The 22,912-nt window shown below is 53.0% G+C and overlaps 2 protein-coding genes across 8 annotated transcripts in view; one reads left to right on the top strand and one right to left on the bottom strand.

Moving 5' to 3' along the window:
- Positions 1–11,110, top strand: part of LOC111143197 (ERI1 exoribonuclease family member 3) — a 125,184-nt gene extending 114,074 nt beyond the window's left edge. For 6 of the 7 annotated variants that reach the window (XM_022496743.1, XM_022496740.1, XM_022496739.1 and 3 more), the window contains one exon: positions 10,580–11,110. In XM_022496743.1, the coding sequence (XP_022352451.1) occupies positions 10,580–10,662 (83 nt within the window). In that variant the 3' untranslated portion in view covers positions 10,663–11,110. The remainder of the gene's footprint in view (positions 1–10,579) is intronic. The other variant, XM_022496742.1, reaches the window with a different exon arrangement.
- Positions 11,111–11,507: 397 nt separating this feature from the next.
- LOC111143046 (DNA methyltransferase 1 associated protein 1) lies at positions 11,508–20,291 on the bottom strand. The gene is made up of 10 exons (XM_022496480.1): positions 19,901–20,291; positions 19,255–19,346; positions 18,800–18,995; positions 13,517–13,675; positions 13,228–13,395; positions 12,790–12,975; positions 12,589–12,660; positions 12,252–12,324; positions 11,822–12,117; positions 11,508–11,619 (listed from the first exon to the last, which is right to left on the bottom strand). Exons 1-10 carry the CDS (start codon positions 20,003–20,005, stop codon positions 11,560–11,562), a joined length of 1,407 nt encoding a protein of 468 aa, XP_022352188.1. The 5' UTR covers positions 20,006–20,291; the 3' UTR covers positions 11,508–11,559.
- Between the last annotated feature and the right edge of the window lie 2,621 nt (positions 20,292–22,912).

Raw genomic sequence — 22,912 nt, 5'->3', positions numbered from 1 at the left:
GGAAGTAGTCTAAGCCCCTCGTGGCTTTATGGAGCCACAGGGCTTTCAGGCAACTTAGATCACAAACCATAGACATAAACAATTTTTCTTCATTCAGCTGCATTTTTTTCCCTCTCCGTTTTCATGTGGGTTCCCGTCAAAACCTGACTCTTTTAGCCTTTCTAGTGGAACATGGCCTGTGTCTTGCGATATAGCAGGAAACAATTTGGTCAGATGTTTCAAGAGAGCATAACAAGAGTTACCAGCTTCCTGGCTCGAAATAACAGCACCCTCATTGCCCTTTGCTCCTCCACCCTTCAGCCAAGTTTATGTTATAGGGCCCATTTGTTCTGTCATTCTCTCTCCTGTCTTTACATTCTGTATCAGTTGGTATGCTTCTGGCTACAAGAAAAAGAAAACTCAATGCAAGGTATCTTAAATAATTGGATTTATTGGAGTGCCTGGGTGGCTCAGTGGGTTAAGCCTCTGCCTTTGGCTTGGGTCATGATTCCAGGGTCCTGGGGTCGAGCCCTACATGGGGGGTGGGGGGTCTCTGCTCAGTGGGGAGTCTGCTTCCCCACCCCCCCGTCTGCCTCTCTGCCTCCTTGTGGGCTCTCCCTGTCAAATAAACAAATAAAATCTTTTAAAAAATAGGATTTATTACCTCACAAAAGTTTGGAGATAAGGTGATCCTAGGATTAGTTAATTCAGCATCTCAGCAATGTCATAAAGGACCAGACGTTTCCCATTTTTCTGTTCTGTTATCTTCAGCATGTTCTTCACAGGCTAACTCCTCTAATGGCTGGAAGATGGCTTCTGCAGTCCCAGACATTATATGCAGACATGAAAACATCTGGCAGAATATAAAGAACTACTTCCTCCTCGTGTTTCTCTTCATAAGAGTGAAGTTTTCCGTTCAGGTCCTTCAGCAAACTTACCCTCGTTCTCACTAGCCAGAACACATGGCCACCCCTACGCCAATGACCCACAAGGGGGAAGGGATCACCGCAGGTGGCTCAGACCCAAGGGACTCACCCCTGGTCCCATGATCGAGGAGTGGGCTCTGCCAGGCTGGCAGCAAGAGCATGACTGTTGGGTAAGCAGTCACGAGTATACAGGGGAGAAAGTAGACAGGAGGCAGGTGGTGTATCCGGAGAGAGCAGAGGTACTCATGTTTCAAGGTTCCAGTGAGATGAAAGAAAAGTGTATTATTGCCAGTAACTAGGGAGATTTGAATTTAATATTTCAAAGGAAGAGCAGTGGAGGATGTTAAAAAGGTAGAAGGTGTAACTGTGGAAATGAGTAGAAATGGGATACAGCGGAAATGGTCGTTAGTGCTGAGGTCAAAGATCCAAGAGGCTGGCAGCAAGTTTCTCCAAGGACTGGTTGTAGAGGCTGTGGCAGGCAGGTCTCTTGGGAAGGAGGTGGTCAGGGTCTGGATTGCCAGCACATGCTTCTGAGAAAGGCCTCAGGCTGCTGGCACATGGGTCTGGGGACAGGTCACAGGTCCTGGGGCAGTACAGGCAAGTGGCCTAACCTGTCTGTATCCCAGTGTTGGCATTTTGGAAAAAAATCTACCCTGGTTGGTCAGGCCATTCTGGAAGGGGGTAAGGGCCTGTCACCTTCCTATTGGAGCCACTCAGGGACCCTCAGAAGATAGTGCCACGGGAGACCCCTAGGGACAGGGTAAGGTGGAATGGGGCAGAGGTGCTCAGCTGTGCTCTGGAGCTGCCTCTGCTCCTCACCCCACTCCTGGTCAGGTCCCCTTCACTCAGCCTTGAGTTATCCCGCTAACCTCTGGCTCTTCTAGCGGTAGTATCCCAGAGTCAGGAGGAGGAGGGCGAGGCTTCTCGGCCCCTCTACCTGGATGGGGCCTTGGCTGGGAATGAGTGGGGGAGGCGGGCACCCGTTGTAATGGCCAGAGCAGCCGCCCTGTTACTACGGCGTATTTCACTTTTAATTCTGACATATAATGTAATGATCTTTTTTAAGGCCCGATGATATTATCTGCCTGACTAGATTATTGAGTCTTCATCATCTCCAGATAAATTTATGGCCAGGACGAGGCTCAGGATTTATCATCAGTCAATAGAGCTCGATACTCTAACAAGGCGTGTAATAAGATATACATATTTAATGATCCAAGGGGAGGAGCGCTAATGGGAGCCGGGAGTGAGTGGTCCGCAGGGCCGGGGCTCTGCCCTAGAGCTGCCATAGCTGTAGGGGCTATGGTGCCCCATGGTCCCTAACTCTGGCTTTTCTCCTGACCATCTCAGTGTCCTTCTTGTTAACATCCAGAGGAAGAGGAGGCAGTAGGGAAAGGGTTGGAGCTGGGGCCTAGGCCTCTTAACCCCAAGAGTGTAGAGATACCCCGCCAGGGAAGTCCTCTCCGTGCTTCTGGGCCTGGGATGGGGGTGGGGGGTAGTGGTGTCCTTAGACCTGTACACCCAGGCCCCTGAGCGTTAGGGCGGACCCACAAGGGGAGGGAGTGCCGGGGCTGCGTACCCAGGCCGCGCTGATGGTGACGGATGGTTTTTCATTACAGCCTCTCAGGTCCTGCCCGCGCCCTGTGTGGAAATTCTATTTATTCCCTAATTTGTAAAAATTCCCTCTTTATCTGATCCCAATCAGGGCGGGGTAATTGGCTCTCTGGGGCAGCGGCTGGGGTCCTTGATGAAGAGCTATGTGGATGTACCCAGCCCGGCCCCCGCCCAGCCCGCCACCAGGGCCCACAATTAATAATGATTTGCAAATGGCAGACAAGCAATAACACAGAAAGATGTGGCGTCCGCGCTGCCTCTTCATTTCCTCCCCTCGCAGATATAAATGGCCACAGAACAAAAACCCAGCACTATAAATTCTGGAATTAGTTATTCACTGGGATAAATGGGGCCTGGAGCCACCAGCCCCTCTCCCTCCACCCTTCTTGCCTGCTTTCCCTGATCCAGGTGTGTTCGCGGGCCTGACCCCTGGCTCCTCTGTACCTTTGGCTTGTGGTTCAGTTCCACAGTTCCCTCTTAGACCCTTCTCCCCCCACTGTAGCTAGTCCTTCCTGTGTGGCCCAGAGTTGGGAGCAGTCACCTGCTCAGGATCTGTGGCTTCCTCAGCCTCCGCCTCCACTCGTTGACCTCTCTTGGCTGCCCAAGCTGGCTTCTGTCCCCTTCAGCGCTAGGGTCTAAATGGAGGTGACCGGTCCTGCCCAGCCTGGGAGTCTAGTTCAGGATTAGTCTTGGGTGTCTTCTTTGGCATTTGGGACCGCTCTGGTCATTTGTGTGGCCAAGTCTGAGTTGGGTTCCTGGTGACCAGATGCTATGTGAGTGACATAAGGTTTTGACACCTGCTCGCCGGCCAGGCCGTTGCGGGCTGTTGGCATAGGCGTTTCCGGGCACTATGCCCTCTCGGCCGGGCACATCCTCTCCCTGCCCCCCAAGTGGCTGTGAGCTGGCGGGTAATGGGCGTGTAATGGCCTCATTTCCATGCCCGGCCTCCAGGAGCGGCGGTAAGTGTTTGATTGCCTTAATTTCCAAACACATCATTATCCCAGCTTTACCAGCGCTTAATAAACACTTTATGAGGATTTTTTTAAAAACATCTTCGGTCCGCATACTTCTCTGAAGTGATAAACTCTAATTAAGTCTAATATTTAAAAATATGGTAATGGTGAGTTGTTTGAATAAGTGGACTGCATTTCTGTAATTTCATTATTACGTAAAACACGCTAATTATTTGGAGCGCGCTTATTACGGAGAGAGAAATCGCCTGCTAATCAAGATGAAATTGCCTTTTCCCCTTATTGTGGAACCACCGTCATCCTTCACCATCAGCCCTGTGGCACCTCCAGGCACCTCGGTGGGGTGGAGGGGGCGGAGGGGAGGGGCTAGAAGAAGGGGTCACTTTGGAGTTGAGGCTATAAGGGCCCTGACTTGGGGGGAGCAGAGGGAGCTGTGGGAGCCGTGTCTGGGGACAGGGGTCTGTATCTGGGGGTGGTGTTAGGTGGGCCAGGGTAGCCCTGTCTGGGCACCCAGGGGACTGCATGGGCCATGTCTGGGACAAGGAATAGGGGCTTGTGGGATATCAGGGGATTACTCCTGGAATAACGTTATTATTGGATATTATTGGAATAGCAACCATAATAATAATCACTAACCCAGCCACTGTTTTAAGCACTTCACAAATAAAAACTCATTTCATCTTTCAACAACCCTTTGAGGGAAATAGTTGCTATAATTATCATTATCGTTCCCATTTTAGAAGAGAAGAAACCAAGACACAGAGAGGTGAAATAAGACCATAACTTGCTCAAGTTCATAGTTACGAAGTGATGGAGTTTGGATTCGAACCCAGAATCTCAGGATATCCAGGGCCCTCTGCTGGTTCAGTCCTAAATTCACTGCCTTGGCTTCTGTCTTCCTTCTGAGTTACCCTGTGCTGTTGTACCCTGAGTTGTACCCAGTATAGCTTGAGATGCTGGCCCCCAGCATAGAGTTGCCCAGTTAGCAAATAAAAATATAGGGCACTAACTAAATTTAAACGTCAGCCAAAGAACAAATAACCTTTTTTTTTAGAAGATTTTATTTTTATTATTTATTTAACAGAGAGAGAGACAGCGAGAGAGGGAACACAACTGGGGGAGTAGGAGAGGGAGAAGCAGGCTCCCCACTGAGCAGGGAGCACAGTGTGGGGCTCAATCCCAGGACCCCGGGATCACAACCGGAGCCAAAGGCAGATACTTAGCCACTGAGCCACCCAAGCGCCCAGAACAAATAATTTTTTAGTATAAGTATGTCCCCTCTGGAGCTGGGGACTTCTTAATATGGCAGTCCTCTGTCAAGCAGGCCCAGCATTGACTCACTGGCCCTTTGCTCTCAGGCACGATGCTGCCAAGATGTGCTAACAGAAAGATGTAGCAGCAAAACGAGGTTCTAGAATGTCAACACATCAGGGTTCTTGCTCTTCCGTCCTTACCAAGGTTCCTGCTCCCAGTGCTGTTCCCACCCCTTCTTTCCTGGCTCTTGCTCCATGGGCTCTGGCCCCCATTCCTCACCAGCTCCTGGAGATCACTAAGAAAGTGTGCTTACCAGGCTGAGTTTTTGAGACAGAAGGCCTCCTGTTTGTCTGAATCTTCCTTTAGGCCACACTGCCTTGCAGCCCCATAAAGTCAGCAGCACGTCACCCTTCTGCCCCTGATGTCTCCCAGTCCAGTTTGTCTCTTTGATCATTTCTTGTGCATTCTCTTTCCTCACTCCAACAGACGCACGTATGGGAATTGTACATATAATGGCGGCATCATTTCAGAAGGGTGGGGAAAGTGTGGACAGTTCAGTCAATGGTGATAGGACAATGGCTATCCACTGGGGGGAAAAAAGTTGGATCTTCTATTTCTCACCATATATGAAAATAAATTCCAGACGGATTAAAAAGTTAAATATAAAAACAAAAGTATTAGAAGAAAATATATGATAGTTTTCTAATAGCACTGGGATAGGGAAGGCCTTTTTCAGTGAGATACAAAGCCTAGAAGCTGTAAGGGAAATGCCTGATATGTTGACATGTCCCATAGGAATCTCGAGATTTAACACTAAGGTTACCACTGCCCCAAACCTACACCACCTCAGGTTTGCCTTACCTCTGTGGGTGGTGCTAAGATCCTAGACTCACCCCCCACCCATAGCCCCACACTCTATCTCCCCCCAGTAAGCCTTGCTCATTCTGTTCCTTTGAAAGCTCTTGCCTCTGTCCACATCTCCGCACCATCCGTACATCCCCACCTCTGTCTCCACCGCCACTGGGCCAGTTTTGGGCCACTGTTTCTGGCCTGGACCATGGTACAGTCTGCTAACCGGTGTCTGTGCCTTCAGGGTTAACCCCTCCAATCCTTGAGTGATTATTATGAAATGCGGATGTGGTTCTGTCTTGTCCCTCCTCACCTAGGTTGGCGTCTCCCCGTCATTCCCAGGGTAGTAAGCTCTGAAACTCCTTAGCTTGCCATCCCGTCCGTCTGCAGGGCTTCCTCTGGCCAGTCGCTGCCAGCCTGTCCGGCTTCGTCTCTCGCCGCGCGCCTGCCTCTTACTCTTCAGCACCCCCACCGCCTGCTAGACTTAAGTACTTGTTTCTGGACACACTACATTTCCCCTCCAGCCAGGTGCCCGTGTGCTATTCACTATGCCGGGGTCACCTCCCCACTCCAAGCCCAGCTTGCTGGCGGGCCCCCTCCCACATGCCCTTAGACTTCTGCCTGGCTTTGTCCCTGGGGACCCCTTTCCCCATCCTCAGTGCCTTTCTGTGCTGACTTTTCCCGCAGCACTGCTCACACCGCACTGCTGATGGGTCTGCAGCCAGGCCCGTGACCCGGCTTGGCCCGTGTGCACCCAGCACGCAGAGGTGTCAGTGTGCGTGTGCTTAATGAAGGCATGCACGAATAAATGGTTCTCTAAGAATTTCCTTGGGCCCTTTGCCTCCTGAGGGTGGCCCTCACCCAGGCCCTGCTTCCCGGAAGCCCTCTACTGTTCGGCTCCCAGACAAGCGCTCCTAACTGGCCCGTGTCAGCCTCAGGTCATTGTTCTGTGTAAGCCCTCACTGGGTGCCCTCTGTGGTCTGAGCCCTCCTTCCACTAGCAGCTTTGCCAAGCAGATATTTGATTACCCTTGGGCCCAGCCAACAAGCTTATCCTTTGTCAGGTGCTAGCCCCACTCACCTCTGACAGATTTAAGCAGCTGCACATCTCCCCTTACGGAGTTGGCAACATAAAAATATTTCCAATGTTAAGAATATTAATGCCCCAAACAGAAGAGAGTCATCCTGTCACAAGCTGATAACCCTGCAGGAACATAAAATCAGGCTAGTCTTCTAGAATTTGAAGGTAAGGAAGACCTACCTTGGAGGCCTCTGTTGTGGGCAAGAGGCTGTGTGCCTCCCGCCCCTCACCTTCTACACCATGCCAGCGTCAGGCTGGCCTCGTTAGCTCGGTGGGAGGTTCCAGAAGGGGGAGCTGCTGACCAGGTGGCCCCTGGGCTTTAAGCAGAGGACTCTCCCAGAGGCCACGTTGTCACCAGCCTCACCCTGCTGCTCTCTGAACTTGTGGCCTGTTAAAAGGCCCAGATTTGTCTCTTTGCTTCTGCTCCATTTCCTCATCTTCTAACCATACCGTTGACTTTTTAACCTGTTTAGTAGGTTGTACTGGCTCACGAGGTTTCCGGGGCTAGAAAAAGAGCCTGGGCTAGAAGCCCACAACTGCCATACTGCGGACTTGGGGAACTGAAGCAGGTGTCTTCCCCAGTCTGGGTCTTTGTTGTAGTGGACCAGTTACAACAAGTTAGACTCCAGAATGCTCAGTAAACAGGATCAGTAGTCAGTGTGAGCTTGTGTAGTGAATGCCAGTTGGTCTCAGCACGTGTGCTGGCCTCTCTGTCATCTGCGCCATAGATTGTACGGGATTTACCTTCTCGCCGTCGGGTCACCCGGGGAAACTAGCATCCTTGCCTTCCCTCCAAAAAGAGGAAGTACTCCAAACCTAGAGTACCGACAAAGACAGGGTGTGGACACCTGCTCAGTGCTCACAGTTAACACAGGTAGCATCCCTGATCACCCCTAGTGGAGGAATCTGAACTTCAAAGTAACTTAAGCACTTGCCACAAGCACACAGCCAGTGGGCAAAGACTAGAAATGGGTCTGTGTCATTTTCAGAAAACAGTGGTTCCTGGAGATTGGAAGACAGGGATTGGGGGTAGAGAATGGCAGAGGTGAGACCAGAGAGAGCGGGGATCCTTTTTTTATAGGGCCTTTACCTTTAAGTCATATTAAAGAGTATATAGCCTTGAACCTGAGGGCAGCAGGAGCCATTGAAAGGATTTAAAAGAGACAAGGATGTGATCAGATTTGTGTAAGAAAGATCACTTGGGCTACAAGAGAATGGATTAGAGGGAGAAGAAAGAGGATAGGCTGTGTAAGAGCAAGAGATGATGGGGTCTGCCCTGGGCGGTGGGGGTGGGGGGGTGGTGCCAGAATGAAGGGAAGTAGATGATTAAACAGTAAGAAGATAAAATTCACAGTTGATGCTTGAGAATTGGGGAGGGAGAAGGCAAAATGTCAAGCCCGATTCTCAGGCTTCTTTGGGAGCACTTGGGTTGCTGTTCATTGGGATGGAGAACACTAGGTAGTGAAGACATGTGGGACAGACATTGGTGCATTACTGGATGTTTTTGAGGTTTACATGATCTAGAAAGAGATGTTCCAGAGCTCAGGAGAAGTGCAGGCAGGAGACGGCGATCTTCAGGGCTCGCTGAAACTCAGGGCATGGACGAAGCCAGCCAGTGTGTCCAGTGGGGAGAGGTCAAGGACTGACTGGGGCCAGGCACAAGTGGGAGGTCAGTGCTGGCTCTCTGGATGGCTGGTGGCCTGGGGGGAGGGGCTGGGCACATTCACTTGGGTCGGGGGAGGCAGATTGAGCGATTTGTCCAGCAATGAGGGAGGAGCCAGATGAAGTCAATAGAAAACTAATTTTCTTTTCTGCTGGAAGAAATGAGGTGTGTGGCCGCTGGGTAATTGCAGATAACGAGGGGACTTATTCTTAATATGCACAGCGGCCGTGGTCCCCAGAGTGCAGGAGACAGGAAGGATTGGAGGTGCCCTGACAAGGCCAGACATCTTTGGGAAGAAAATCATCCTATCGTAGCACCTTTTGACGGTGCCATCACAGCCTCTGGACCCTATCATAAACCTTCCTGCTCCCAGGGCCCTTCCTGCCCCATCTCCAGCCTGCCCCTCCTACACAGATCTTCCTGCCCCCTTCTCCTTCCTGTCAGCTGCCTCACTCCTGTCGCAGCCCCCTCCCTCCAACTTCTACCCCCACAGCACAGGCATACACACTAAGGGAGACAAATGACGGGGCCTCAGCTGAGCGGGGTGCGTGTCCGGCCCATAAACCACGGGGACGGGTCACGTCTGGAGTTGCCATGGCCGCCACTACCCACCCATCTGTCTTCCCACTGTCCTGCCTCAGACCAGCCCTCGTGGCTTCTTGAGTCCCTGGAGGAAAAGGGTGTCCCCGTGTCTGGGTCCTGTATCACTTTTACATGTCTGTATCCCCCTTGAGTATGTTCATGTAGAGGCGGCTAAAGAGGACCGTGTGCGACTGGTCTGCCCTAAACAGGGCTCAGAGTCGTGTCTGGCTAATGACATGGGACCTGGGCCGACTGACTCCCCTCCCACAGCCCTTCTCTAGCTCCGTTGGGCCCTGTTTCTTAGTCTAAGGTTCTAGCAAGGGCAGGCTGAAGGGCTCAATGGAAGGAGTTGGCCCTTGACAGATGCAGAGGCCTCCTGACCCCACCTTGACCTTACCACCGCCCCGCACCTGATTATGACATCGAAGTATAATGCTTCTGCAATCACGGCATCGATCCCATGAGGGCTGGTAGTGGCTGAGGTCCTGGTTATGGCCCAGGAGCATCTGTAGGAGGTGGGAGAGGGATGGGAGGAGAGGCAGGCGAAGGGATGGGGAGCGGACTGGTGTTGTTGGCAGTGGAACAGAAAAACTCTGGCCACTTGGGTATTTCCGTCCTTGGCTTTCTGTAGAGGGACGAGTGTTGGGCAGCTGCACCTCCTGCTGGTGGCATTAGAACAAGTCCTGGTGGGTGTCCATGATACTGAAGGCCCAGAGTACCTGCTCCTGCAGCCGCCAGGGTTCCAGGAGGTTCTCACAGGGATCAGTACTGGAGAAACTGCCGTGACAGGGTCTGGCAGGAGCAGATGTACTTAGATACAGCCAGAGACAGGACTACTGAAGCCTGACCGGCACCAGCTTCAAACTTAGTGGGGTGGGAGAAGCAGAGCTTAGCCTGAGCACACAGGCACATCTAGTGGAGGACTGCGGGCCAGGGTGTGGGAGGACTGCAGACCTGGACCCTCTCTACTGCTCTGGGCTCCACAGGAGAAGGGGCCCAGGCAGGCTGCTGTTGGGAGCGCACAAGCCTGGGGCCCAGAGCAGGCTTCCCAGGCTCTCGGCCCAAAAGTGCCAAGGCCTGTGCTTTGTTACCAGCCATTATGGCCTGGGCCACATCTCTCTCTCTCTCTCTCTCTCTCACACACACACACACACACACACACACACGCACACACGCAAGTGCCGGCAAAGTCACCCTGGCCATGGGCGTGATGAATGGCCGCACAGTAATGAAATGGAGACATCAAGGCGGGTGGCGGGAAGACGGAGTGTGGCGGACGGGCCGTCCCCACGCGGCGGCAACAAGAAGGATCGCCCAGCGGCCGGGGGCCGTCAAGGGAGAAATTACACATTTACTCTGCCTTTTTCTTACTGCGACGGCACCCATACATCACCGCTGGGGCTGGGGCGGGACATGCCGGCCAATTTCCAGCATGAATTATGGGACCGAGCAGCATTGAGATCATGCTTCCTGCTGGCCCAGCCTCATCCAGCCCAACGTAAGGCTGGAGATGCCGCCACCAGGGGACAGGACCCCCTGGTTAAGAGCCTGTGGCTCCTGAATCTGACCCTGCTCCCCTCCCCCAGCCATGTAAGAGCACCTGTGGGCACAGAGGGGAAGGATCTGGGCCCCATCTAAATGTCCTCTCTTTCTCTTCTCAGATGACTGCAAGAACATTGCCAACATCATGAAGACACTTGCGTATCAAGGCTTCATCTTCAAGCAGACATCAAAGCCGTTCTGATTGGCCGAGGACGGGATGGGGCAGGACAGGGTAGCTGCTTGGCCCAGCCCAGAACCCTCCTTTCCCTCACCAGAGGGGAAAAGGGAGAGTGGCACAGCTCTACATCCAGAGTGTCCCCCAGCCTGCCCTGTGGGCTTGTGCCTTGGGTAAGGGCTTGGCCAATCGGCCCCTCTGGAGCAGACACTTTGTGCCCCCCACCCCAATCCCTCAACCTCAGCCCAGTATTAGCCCCTCCCATTGTGGGCCTGGGCTAGGGGGACCCAGGCACTCACCGCCTCTTCCCTGGTACACAGGCTTCTGCTGGGGCCACCGAGCCCCCCTGTGCCCCCTCCCATCTGTAGTGCATGGTGTGTGGTGCCCCCAGGGCTCCAGGACAGATCAGGCCCCACCTTGTGTCTACCCCCATCCCCGCTGTGAACGTGCCACTGAATAAAGTCGGGGAAACGAGGCTGTGGGTGTGTGTGGACTGGGCGCTGCTGTGCCTGATGCCGTCCAAGGTGCACAGGGGTTAGCGTGTGTTCTAGGCTGCTCTGGGGCTAAAGGCCACTGGAGTGGCTGGCAGTCACTGGAGCACCTGTGAGACCCTCCCTGAATAAGCACAGGGCCATGGGCACTGTCTAAGCACAAGGCAGTGTTCGAAGTGGCTGGATCTGAAGCCACTGCTATGTGTAAGCCATCTTGAGAGCAGAACCAAGTACAGATGTTTGGGCAACACTGGCAGTGGTGAGAAGGCTTCTCGGGGCATCCACACAGGCAGGTCCCAAGGCCACCCCTGTCGAGTGGGTGTGGTGACTGCACCCCCCGCCCCCCTAGCCAGGGGTGGGAAGGAAAAGGAAGCAGCCCAGTCCGACTCAGCAGCTCTATTTACACAGCAGCACCCGCACCCACTGTGGCCTCTCATGGCTTCTTGGCTTTCTTCACAGAAGAGGAACTGGAGGCTGATTCCCGTCGCTTCCTCTGAGAAGACACAGAAGGCAATGGAGTCAATGGTGCCCCCAAGCTCTGCTCGGGCTCGGTGCATGCGTTTCACACTCAGGGCGGGTGATGCCCATGGCCACCCAGTCCTGCCCTCAGTCTCAGAACCCCATCACAGTAACTGCGGGCATTGGAGGGAGCGGGGCCGGCCGTTCGCGCTCCCCCTGCCCAACTGGGCTCTTACCGAATTGGGTGTGAGGGGCGCGCCCACCACATCAATGATGGTGTCCTTGGTGGGGTCGGGGCCGAGACCGGGGTCAGGCACTGCCGGCTCCGCAGAGGCTGGGGCTGGGCCGGACGCTGGCGTGGCGGGGCCCCCAAGCACACCGGCCCGGGCCAGGGCCTCGTGCCGGTGCCGCAGCATCTGTAGCTCGTACTCGCAGTTGGCGCAGGCCTGCTTGAGCTCGTAGAGCAGCACCAGGTCACTCCGCAGCTCGTTGAACATGTGCACCAGCTCCTCCGTGGGCGTCGGGCTCAGCTCTGCAGGCGGTGGGTGGAGGGCACAGGCAGAGCCAGGGTGTGCGGGAAGGCCAGCGACACGAAGTGCCCTTCCCCGCCCAGCCTTGATCGTGAGCCACAGGCGGCCAGGTCCCGTGGGCCCAGTCCCCACTCACCCACACCAAGCTCCAGCAGCATCTGCTCCAGGGCCTTGATCTTCTTCTGTCCCACGGAGCTTGGCAGCTTCATCTGCAATGACCCAGGATACTAAGCCCTCTCCCCGACGAGTGGTTAAGGACAACGGGGACCAAAGGCAAGGGGAGCGGGAGAGAAGTGAACCCTTGGAAGGAGCTCTGTGGAACAGAGCAAGAGCTTAGACTTCAGCCCGGCCACACCCCCAAGACCTCTCTCTGAAGCACATGCCCCCCCCCGGGGGGGCTCCAGGGCCACGGCTGCCATGCGCAGGCTGCAGGGAGCCTAGGGCCCCAGCACGGCGATGGAGGCGACATGTACCCGCTGGCTCCGCAGGGTAACACCGGCGGACTTGAAGTCTGGGAACTTGATGCCTGCAGTCTCGGGAACAGCCTGGGGGAGAAGAAGTTATGGAGACCGAGGCACAGTGGCAGGAGGGCCCAGGGTTAGTCCCGACGCCCTGCCAGCTCTGGGTGCCCTCGGAGCTCTGCACCCTGAACTGGGCTGACTCAGTCTCCGCACCGGCTTCTCCGCCTCCTTTTTCTGCGGTAGCTTCTTCTTGGGGGCCTTGCGCTCGGTGCGGCGCTGCTCTGCGGTGGTGTCGGCCGCCGTTATCAGCTTCTGCAGGTCCTGGCTGCGCTTCTCCCGCTCCTTCTTCCGGGCCTCAATCTTGCGCAGCTCCTGCAGCAGATACTCCTCCTCTGCTACCTGGGAAAGCGAGACACCTCAAGTGTGAGGGTGCATGGCGGGGGGGGGGGGGGGCCGGGGGGGGGGGGGGGGGCGGGGCCCCCCGGGCGTGGGCGGGGCCCACCGCGGGGGGCAGGGGGACGGGGGGGGGGGGGGGGGGGTGGGGAGTGGGGAGAGTGGCTAGCGAGGAAGGACTAGCGGGGCGGTGGCAGAACCCAGAGGGGAGGGAACTGCGAGCCTGCGGGATGAAAGCAGAGGGCTTCAGGGACTGACCTGCTCTGGGGTCCGGTTGTAGAGACGCTCCAGCTGCTCCTTCCGCCGCCGCTCGTGCCCAGCATCGAACACTGGTATCTTGAGGTCTGTGCCTGGCACAGCCCGCACATTGGCAAGCTTGGCACAGATGTGATAGTACCGCTCCTTCAAGTCCTCCACAGAACGCTTCTGTGACAAGGTGGGAATGGACGGTGAGTGCCCAGAGGCACAGGGACGAGGTCTCATGAAGGCAGGGGGCTGGCCAGGCACAGGGGTGGGACACACATGCAAATGCGTAACACCAGCTCACCTTGAACTGCTGGTGGTCATAGCGGTCGTGGATTACTACAAAACGTAAATCAAAGCGGCGGCTGAGATCAAAGAGATGGTCCGTCTCTGCCTTAGTCCAGGCGTCGTCGTGGAGGTACAGCTGGTACTCCTGCTCTGAGTACACGGGAACCTGCACGGTCTACTGGCACAGAGGAACAGAGTAGGGGCATACCACGTCATGGCCAGCAGGCTTCAGCCCCCTGTGGTCACAGCCTGTGATCTGTGTACCGCCCATTCCTAGGCGGGACCAAAGCAAACCCTCTGCCTAGAGCCCCGCACATTGCAGCCTGGAAATGATGTTTCCAGGTGAGGAAACACGCTGCTTGCCCAGAGACCCCAGCAGGCTAGGACTGCAGCCCGCCTCTGGATTGGGCCCAGGAGCAATGTGACCATGCCTTCAGCTCCAGAACCTCAGTAACAGGATACATGCTCCTGTCCCCAGGGTTAAGGTGAGGGGCTCACATGTAAGGGCTTCTGTGGAGTCCAAAGGTTAACTCTGGAGTAGAGCAGATGGCTAAATACTGGAGAAAGGCCCAGGATGCCCGAGTCTGGGGAACCCTTCTCTGAAGCACTGCTGCCACCCAGTGGCGACAATGAGACTTGCAGCTCCCCAGAGCAGGCCAAAGTCTCATCTCTCTACAGAAAAGGGGCCTGAATCCTACTCCCAGCTGCGGGGCTCTCTGCTAGGCGGGGAGCCTGCTTCCTCCTCTCTCTCTCTGCCTGCCTCTCTGCCTGCTTGTGATCTCTCTCTGTCAAATAAATAAATTAAAAAAAAAAAAACCTTAAAAGAAAAGGGGCCTGAATCCTACTCCCAGCACATGCCCCTGCACACATCCCTGCCTCCCTCCTGCCATGCCCCAACCCCCAGACCCTCCTCGGGGACAAAAAGCACCACCACCAACTGAGCCAGCCAGTCAGAAACCCCGGGAAGGAGTCAATGTTAGGCTAGACTAGGGAAGTTCCTTTTCTCTATCAAAGACCACACTGGTTCTAAACCTGCTCTCAAGACCCTGTTTCTAGCTGCCTCCTGGACTTCTTCTCCTGGAGGTCCCCCATACACCTCAAACTTAATATGCTCAGGTGACAGATGTTAACCAGACTTACTGTGGTGATCATTTTGCAATATACACAAATATGAACCTGAAACAATACTGTATGTTGATTATACCTCAAAAGAAAAATATGTGTGTGTTCAGTATACTGAGCTCATCACCCTCCCTCAAACTTCTAGCTCTTTCAGGTCGATTCTCAAGTCAATGTCACCATTAGCCAACACAGGTGCCCAAGCCAGAAGACTAGAAAGCATCTTTAAGCATCTTTAACTCCTACCTTTACCTTTCACCCCTCTCCTTCCACAAAGCTGGGGCTTTTACCCCCAGGATCTCTATCTCTACCTGCCACATCCCAGTCCAGACCATCACCACCACTGCCTGCATCAGAGAAACAGCCTCCCCACCAGCCTCTCTGTCTCCATTTGATCCCCCTCCAAATAATTCTCCATCTGCATCCAAGATGTGATCTCTCTGACCAGTGCTACTACGTAAAGGACAGCCTGTAGACCACTGCTGTTTGCAAACTGGTACCAGTGGTCTATGTTAAGTATGGAAAGTGAGAGTAGGCATTTAGAAACCTTTATGACAATTTCACAGAAATCACATCCTACTGAATTGAATATGAAGAAACACGCGGGTTGGGGGGCACCTGGTGGTTTAGGTCGTGATCTTGGGGTCCTGGGATCAAACCCCGTGTCAGGATCCCTGCTCAGTGGGGAGTCTCCCTCTCCTCTGCCCCTCTACCCACCTTGCTCTCTAATAAGTTAAAAAAAAAAAAACCCAGGGACTTGTATTTTGTCTTTTCTTGTCACCTTACTATCAGTCTCTGATGGACTGGAAATTATTTTTTTTAAGCTCTTCATCACAGATAATTGAGAAGCACTGTTCTAGAATAAATATCTGATCATGTCACCCATCTCTTCCTAAACCCCTCAGAAGTTCTCTACTATACTAAAAGTGTCTTCTAGCTAATTCACAAACTCCTCAAAAGCACAGGTCAGCACCAGGACAGGACACTCTGAAGATCAAGGAATATTTACGGAATCAACCAATGAACACAGGGGTGGGTGACCCAGCCTCTCTGCAACCACACGCTCACGTGCCCTAAGTTCCAAACAAATGACTAGCAGTGTTGGGAACTCACTGGGCTCCCCTCAGCCTTTGTTGTTCTTGCCTAAAGTGCATTTCCACTTCTACATTCCTTCCTCTACATAGGTTAACTTCTCATCCTTTTGGCCTCTTACAGGTATCAGCTCCTCTTGGAAGTCTCTCTGGTTTCCCAGGCTTGGTTAAGTATCCCTTCCAAGTATTTCAATTCCATTTAATTAAGGAAAAAAAAAAAAAAAAAGCTCAGGACCTGTATAGCCAGTTCTGCTCTCAAGGGGCTCACAGTCAAGTGAGGGAGACATTCATTCATTCAACATATATTTATCCTGGGCCCGCCAGACCTACGCTGAGAACACCAGTGCTGAATGCTGAGTAAGACAGACAGTGGCCTTACCTTCTCAGAGCTCAGAGTCTGCTGAAAAAAATAATTTAGTCCAGTGTGGCGAGTTTGATGCCAACCGTACACCTAAGGGTATAACAAGTGACACCTGATCCAGCCTGGGGACAAGGGTTGGTCAGGGAAGAGGTGACAGGAAACAATAAGGTTACTTTGAAAGAGAAGAGTGAAACGATCATGATTCTCTTTTATAAAGACCACGATGGCAGCAGTAAGGACAGATGAGGGGAAACAAGAGCCTGGAAGGCCAGCTGGCAAGTTTTAGAAACAATCCAGGTGAGAAGTGAAGAGGCCTGAACTAAAACCGCTCCAGTGGAAGGTAGGGAACAGGGCACAGACCTAATTTTGGGTTAAAACCACAAGACTTGGCACCTGGACATAAGGGGTAAAAGAAGACACCATCACAGGTGACCCCTGTGTCTCAGGCTTGAGCAAGAGAGCAGGTGGGGAGCCACAGACCGAGAGTGGGGCCCCAGGAACCAGTGGTACTGGAAGGAAGATCATTAGTTCACCTTACTCCGACTTCATTCTCCACCTGCAGTCACCACGATCCTTCTAAGACTCAAATCGGATCCTGACAGTACTCTATTTAAAAATCTGTCAGTCGACGGGACGCCTGGGTGGCTCAGTTGGTTGAGCAGCTGCCTTCGGCTCAGGTCATGATCCCAGCATCCTGGGATCGAGTCCCACATTGGGCTCCTTGCTCATCGGGGAGCCTGCTTCTCCCTCTGCCTCTGCCTGCCATTCTGTCTGCCTGTGCTTGCTCTCTCTCCCTCTCTCTCTCTGACAAATAAATAAATAAATAAATAAATAAATAAAATCTTAAAAATCTGTCAGTCGCTACCCAAAGATAGTAGGGCCAAGCCCAGATTCCTGAGCCGGGCTGCCAAGCCCTGCCTGACTAGACCCTGCTGACCTCTTGGGCCTCATCTTGCACCATGTCCTAACCCGGGTTTAGGCTTCATCAGGAGGGAAAAGCCTGCAGCACACCATACATGTGACTGGTTTTCTATCTATGCCTTTGCTCCTGCTGGGCCCTTTGTCTGAAAAAGTCACTACACTTTGTTCCTAACATTGCCTGGTGACATACTTTAGGACACAACTCCAGCTCTAACTGCTCCAGGAAGCTTCCATGGCCTTCAAGTCCTCCCCAAACAGCATGCATCCTACTGGACTGTAATTACCTGTGCCTCTCTCCACTCCCTCCCCAACAATATGGAGAGTTTCTTGAGGGTAGTTATTGTTGCTGGTGTAATTCTGTGTTCTGAAGACCTAAGGTTTGACTTGGCATGAAGCAGCTTTTACCAAATACAAAATGAACATTCTTTCGTCTTCTCAAATTGTCTCATTCAACCTTCCCTCCCATCTCAACACCTCACCTCTTGGTTGTCCCTTCTCAATCCTGTACCTCCAGCCTCTCCCTCCACTGGAACTTAGGGGGTCTAAGGATGGTGGTGAGATGGAGGAAAACCAGGTCTCTCCGAGGTGAGGGGGAATGACGGGTCACACCCGGATGTGCTCAGTCCGGGAGGCCTGTGAGCCACCCAGGCAGAGCAGTGCAGGTACAGCTGGCTACACTGGGCTGAGGGGGGGAAAGTCAGGACTTGAAGCCCTGGGATCAGGGCCCAGTGTTTTGGGCCTCCAAGTCGAGGCTGCTCCAGGCTGCAGGGACTGTGACACCGTATCATATAATGGTTTGAACAACAGCCTAGGAAGTCCTAGCCTAGTCCAGCTCTGCCTCTCACTGGCTGGGGGAGTGTGGGTAAGGCCCTGCTCCATCTGAGCCTTAGTCATCTAGACCAGAGATGATTCAGCTCGGACCAGGGTGCCGGCACAGGGAATGAAGAACAAAGGCAGGTGTGGTTTATTATGGGAACAGAATCCGTGGACTCAATGATTCGATGTATCGCTGAGATTTAGTTCAAATGACACCTTCTCACAGAGGCCTATCCTAACCACATTATCTAAATTAGGCCTTCCCTATGGCCTACAAGTTCACTCTTTAACTCATTTCATATCCTGGTTTCATTTTACCTTTTACTTTTTACTTTTCATTTCAGATAAGATGGCTCTTATCTGAAAGAATCCTATTTATTTGCTTACATTTTTGTCATCTATCCTTCCCTGCCTTCTTGGTCCTATTGTTGAATGAAATAATTAGAGACCACAGGAGAAGTTACGTCAAGGATGATTCCCATGTTTCTGGTTTGGGTAGCTGGGTGGACAGTGGTACCATTCACTGATATGGGTGAGGAAGAGAGGGAACAGATGAGTTCTGCTCAGGGGTACCTACTTGAAGTTCTTGTGGGGCCTTCCCAAAGAGACATTAAGTAAATGACTGAAGATATTAAGTGGGGTCACTTAATGCCTTGCATATAGTAGGCAACCGAAGCTACAGAGAAAATGAGACCCACTAGGGAGAAAGTACAAACAGACAGGGACACAGCTCTGAGGAACAGCAACATTTGAAGGGCCAAGAGAAACCACCAAAAACCAGACCAGGCCCAGGAAAGGACAGGATCCCATGGGCGGATGAGACCCATGAAGTCTCACCCTGCAGGTATGTGCCATGTGGACTGAGTGAGTAACCGTGGTTGACACAAAGACTGACCGTACCTCTGGAGCCAACCCCAGGAGGCTGAGAGCTCCCGGAGTAGCTCTGAGTGGCTGAGCTACATTGGCCTATGTCCAAATGGTGATGGCTCACCTTATTGAACCTGGCGAAGGGGTAGTCCTTGCCCTCCTCAGCTGCCCGTCGCCAGTGGAAGAACATAGCTCCATCCTTACGGGCTGGGTTGGTGAACGGCATCCACTTCCAGGGCCGCACCTTCTTGGAGCCTAACTTGGCTTTCACTGTGCGGTAGCCTTGACCAGTGTCACTGGGTAGCAGTGGGGGTGCATCCCTGGCAGCAGAGTTTGGAGAGATGAGAGGTTAGAGTCAGAGGTGTGCAGAGAGCCTTTGGAACCAGGCTGATCTACCCTGAAGCAAGGAAGTCACATCCTGGAATGAGAGGTCTGAGCTCCTCCTACATCCTACTGAGCAAGCAGGAGCCCCGACTGGGGAGGGCAGCAGGGAGAGAAGTGGCAGAGAAAACCAGGAGATAGGGACATGCAGACTGGTCAGGGACCAGAACCTAGAGTGCTTGGGATTTTAGTACTTGCTTCTTGTCAGAGTAGAGCAGTGCATAGACCTCTCGGTGCATGCCCTCGGGCCTCTTGAAGGTCAATGTCTCGGAGGACTTCTTGGACTTTTTCTGAGAAGAGAAACCACAGGATAGGAACCCCAGCCTAGACTCCCTTCCCTGAAAATTCAATAGCCCAGCCCAATCCCTGAACAAAACAGCACCTACAGGTACAATGATAACGCATACACACTTGACACATAACGACACACTGGGAAGGCCCACTCACAGGGAAACCTCTAGTTGGAGCAGGTCATTCCTGCCCAACCCCACCTCGCTGGGTAGAGCCCCGACCTGTCAGAGTAGAAGATATTTTTCCACCGTCTCTCAGAACGTCACACCGACCTGGTGCCACCCTGCCCCAATATCCTACAAGAGTCTCACTCTTTTGGTACTCTCATCTCTTAGGAGTATCACACTCTCTTCGTCCCCACCATTTCCCATGGGTGTCCCACCACCTCCATCCCATCTCATCAAGGTAACACTGTCTGTCCCATTATGTCACACCTTTTATCGCCCATCTCTCTAGGAGCGCAGCACCGCCCTCCTTCTCCCCCCTCTCTCTCCCATTGTCACTGCTCCCCACTTCACTCCCAGTACCCAAGGCTCTCAGGCGCCCCCGCTACCTTGTCTGGGTTGATAATGTCCTTTTTGCTGATGGTCCCGGAAGCTGCATCCCCCTCTGGACCTCCGAGTTCTAGTATGTCCCGCACATCCGCGCCTGTGGCCATCGCGCCTGATGGGGGAGCGCCCCGAGGTCAAGGGTCAGTGCCTGAGAAGGGACCAGGCTCAGGCCGGGGGGCGGAGCCACTTCAGCCCCAACTGAGGCGGGGTGAAGAGACAGACCGCTACGTGGAGGGCAGTTCAGATGTGGTCGGGGTTCGGCCTGTCTCCCACCGTTTGGGTCTCCCTAACTGCCCCGTCTGCCTCCTAAACCCCAGCGCCTCGGCACCTGGATTCTGACTGCGGGGTCTACCGCTCCCCTATGCCCGCAAAGCCGCGGACAGAAACTTCCGGTCGTGCGCACTCTAAACTCGGCCGGCAGGAACACTTCCGGTCTGTGCTTCGCGGAAATGGAGCCGGCTGGCAACACAGTGCGAAAGCGGCTGACTGGTGAGCTCGTGGCAGGGTTTGGCTCCCACCCGCTCCCCGACGTTCGGGTGCTGCTTGCTTTCTGGCATTTCCGCTCTACGTTGCTTTGTTGCATCTCGGGCAATAAAAACAGCGCAGAGTTTTGCAAGTCGCTTAATTCCTCTGAGGCCGTTTCATTTATGAAATGGAAATTGTAATGGCACCTGCTTAAGTGAAGGACCGATAATCCGTGCAAAACGTTAGCAAATTGCCTGGCACGTTTAATTTTTTTATTAAATGAATTAGTAGTATTAACGGCCTCTGTTCATTAAATGTTAAGTGTGTGCCAGGCACTGTGCTAAGCGTCGGAGGTGAAGAGATGAACTAGTCAAAGCGGAGCATCCCAGGATGGCTGCCAAGTTGGAGTGAGGCCTGCACCCTCACAGCTTCTCTGAGGGAGCTCACCCTCCCATGGGGCTTTCCTGGAACTAAACTGGCCTGGGAGCGAACAGCGCTAGTGTGGGTTACAAAGAGGCCCAAGAACACAGCCCCGAGCAGGGAGCAGCCAGAAGAAGTCTCTCTTAAAGGAAGAAATTTATTAATCTCCCTGGAGAGAGAAACGTCTGGAACAGGAGGTCCTGAGGAAGCGCAGAAGGCACAGGGAAAGCAGCTCCCAACTTCAGTCTCTGCATACCTTCCCACAAACATGGAAGACACGTAGCCATTGAGCATGGAGTGAGGGCTTGGCAAGGCCCTGAGGAAACTAGACCCCAGGCTGCCAAAGAACCAAGCAGGGACTTGAGGAGTACAGAGCCTGCACAACTTAGCAATCAACGTTGTAGCCTGCTCTGGCTTGGAGGGGACAGGGACGCAGCAGCTGCAGCTGCCAGCCTACCTAGATCCCAAAACTTTGAAGAACTGGATCTGGAGGTAGAAATCTTGCGCTTTTCCAGAGACCTGATTTCTGGGTGAATCCTCTGGGTTCTAGTTTCTAGGCAAAGCCAGGGTCTCGTGCAGAAATTGCCCTCAGGGTAAAGGAATGGTCCTTGGAGCCAGAACAGGACAGAGCAATGGGAAAGAGCCCTGCACCTGTGCCTCAAACACTTGACTCTACTTGTAGTTAGTTGTGTAATTATTTGTTTTATAGCTATCTCTGCTGATAGACTTTTTTTTGAAATTTATTGTTTTTGTTTTCTTTTTGAGAAAGAGCGAGCACATATGAGTGGGGGTATGGGGTGGGGGAGCAAGGGGAGAAGGAGAGAGAGAATCTTAAGCAGGCTCCATGCCCAGTGCAGAACCCAATGCTGGCTCAGTCTCACACCCCTGAGATCATGACCTGAGCTGAAATCAAGAGTCGGATACTTAGTCAACAGAGCCACCCAGGTGCCCCTCCCCTGATAGATTTATTTCTATGAGGATCATGATACATAAATGTAGGTATGTATCAGGCATTGTTCTAGGCTCTGGGGATGCAGTAGGTGAATGAGATACAAATGTCCCTTGGTGGAAAACGAGAAACTCAGCAATAAAACAATGTTAGTTTTTATGGTGACAAGAAGTATGAAAAAAATAAAATAGGGTAATAGGATAGGGGACTACTTTACGTAGTGTGGTCAGGGAAACCTTCCCTGAAATCTGAGCTGAGGCTTAAATGATGGAAGCAGCCACAGACTACGTGGGGAAAGAATGTTTCAGACAGGAGGAATAATAAGCACAAAATCCCTAAGATGGAAGGAACTCTCCATATTAAAGGCACATAAAGAAAAAAGGCCAGTGTGGCCAGTGGTGAGTGAGGAGGGGGAGAATAGGAAGACTTGAGATCAGAGGTAGGTATAGAGGGCCATGGTAAAGAGTTTGGGTTTTACCCAATGAGCAATTAGATGGTATCTTTTCTTGGCCACAGTCTAGATTCTATCCTCATCCTTGGAGTGTACCACTGTAGCTGCCGTCATTGGGAAATTCCCCAAATGCATGGTCCAGAGCTTCTCTTCCCTTGGGAAAACTGAGTCCAGGGATTGGGTAAAGTGGACAAGAGAAGGATGCCTCCCTCGACCCATCCGAGGAGCCACTGCCCACACTTCCTCAACCAGACTGCAAGTGGCAACAGTTCCAGGGTCCACCCGGAGAGGGGCTTGTTCTGCAACACCCATCAGATCCTCTGTGGGAACACAACATCACTTCTGGAGAGACTCTTCACTACAGTGACCTATTGCGGAGCCAGGAAGAGGGACTTCAGGCCAGCACACTCTGGGGCTGCAGAGCCAACCTTAAAGGAATTTTTGCTTATCTCTAAGAGCAGTATGAAGCCACTGAAAGGCATGTGGGAGTGGCCATGAGAGCTGGAGGAGAAGAACCAGGTGGGAGGCAGTGGTAGCATCCCCTGGAATTAGGAACATGCATGATTGCATGTGGATACAGAAAACAGAATTTTAGAAGGGCCCAGAAGCCCATCCCTCCTCAGCTTGTCTATTCACATCTGGGCCCAGAAATAGTAGACTGGGGCTCCCAAGGACCGGGCCTTGCTCTTCCCTTCCTTGCTTCTTCTCCCTTCTCCCTCTCCCCTCTAC

This window comes from Enhydra lutris, unplaced genomic scaffold (assembly GCF_002288905.1).
Source record: "Enhydra lutris kenyoni isolate GAN:26980312 unplaced genomic scaffold, ASM228890v2 scaffoldscaffold9, whole genome shotgun sequence".
NCBI classification, from domain to species: domain Eukaryota; kingdom Metazoa; phylum Chordata; class Mammalia; order Carnivora; family Mustelidae; genus Enhydra; species Enhydra lutris.
The sequence above is the reverse complement of the archived record's forward strand: the minus strand, read 5'-3'. Positions and strand labels throughout refer to the sequence as shown.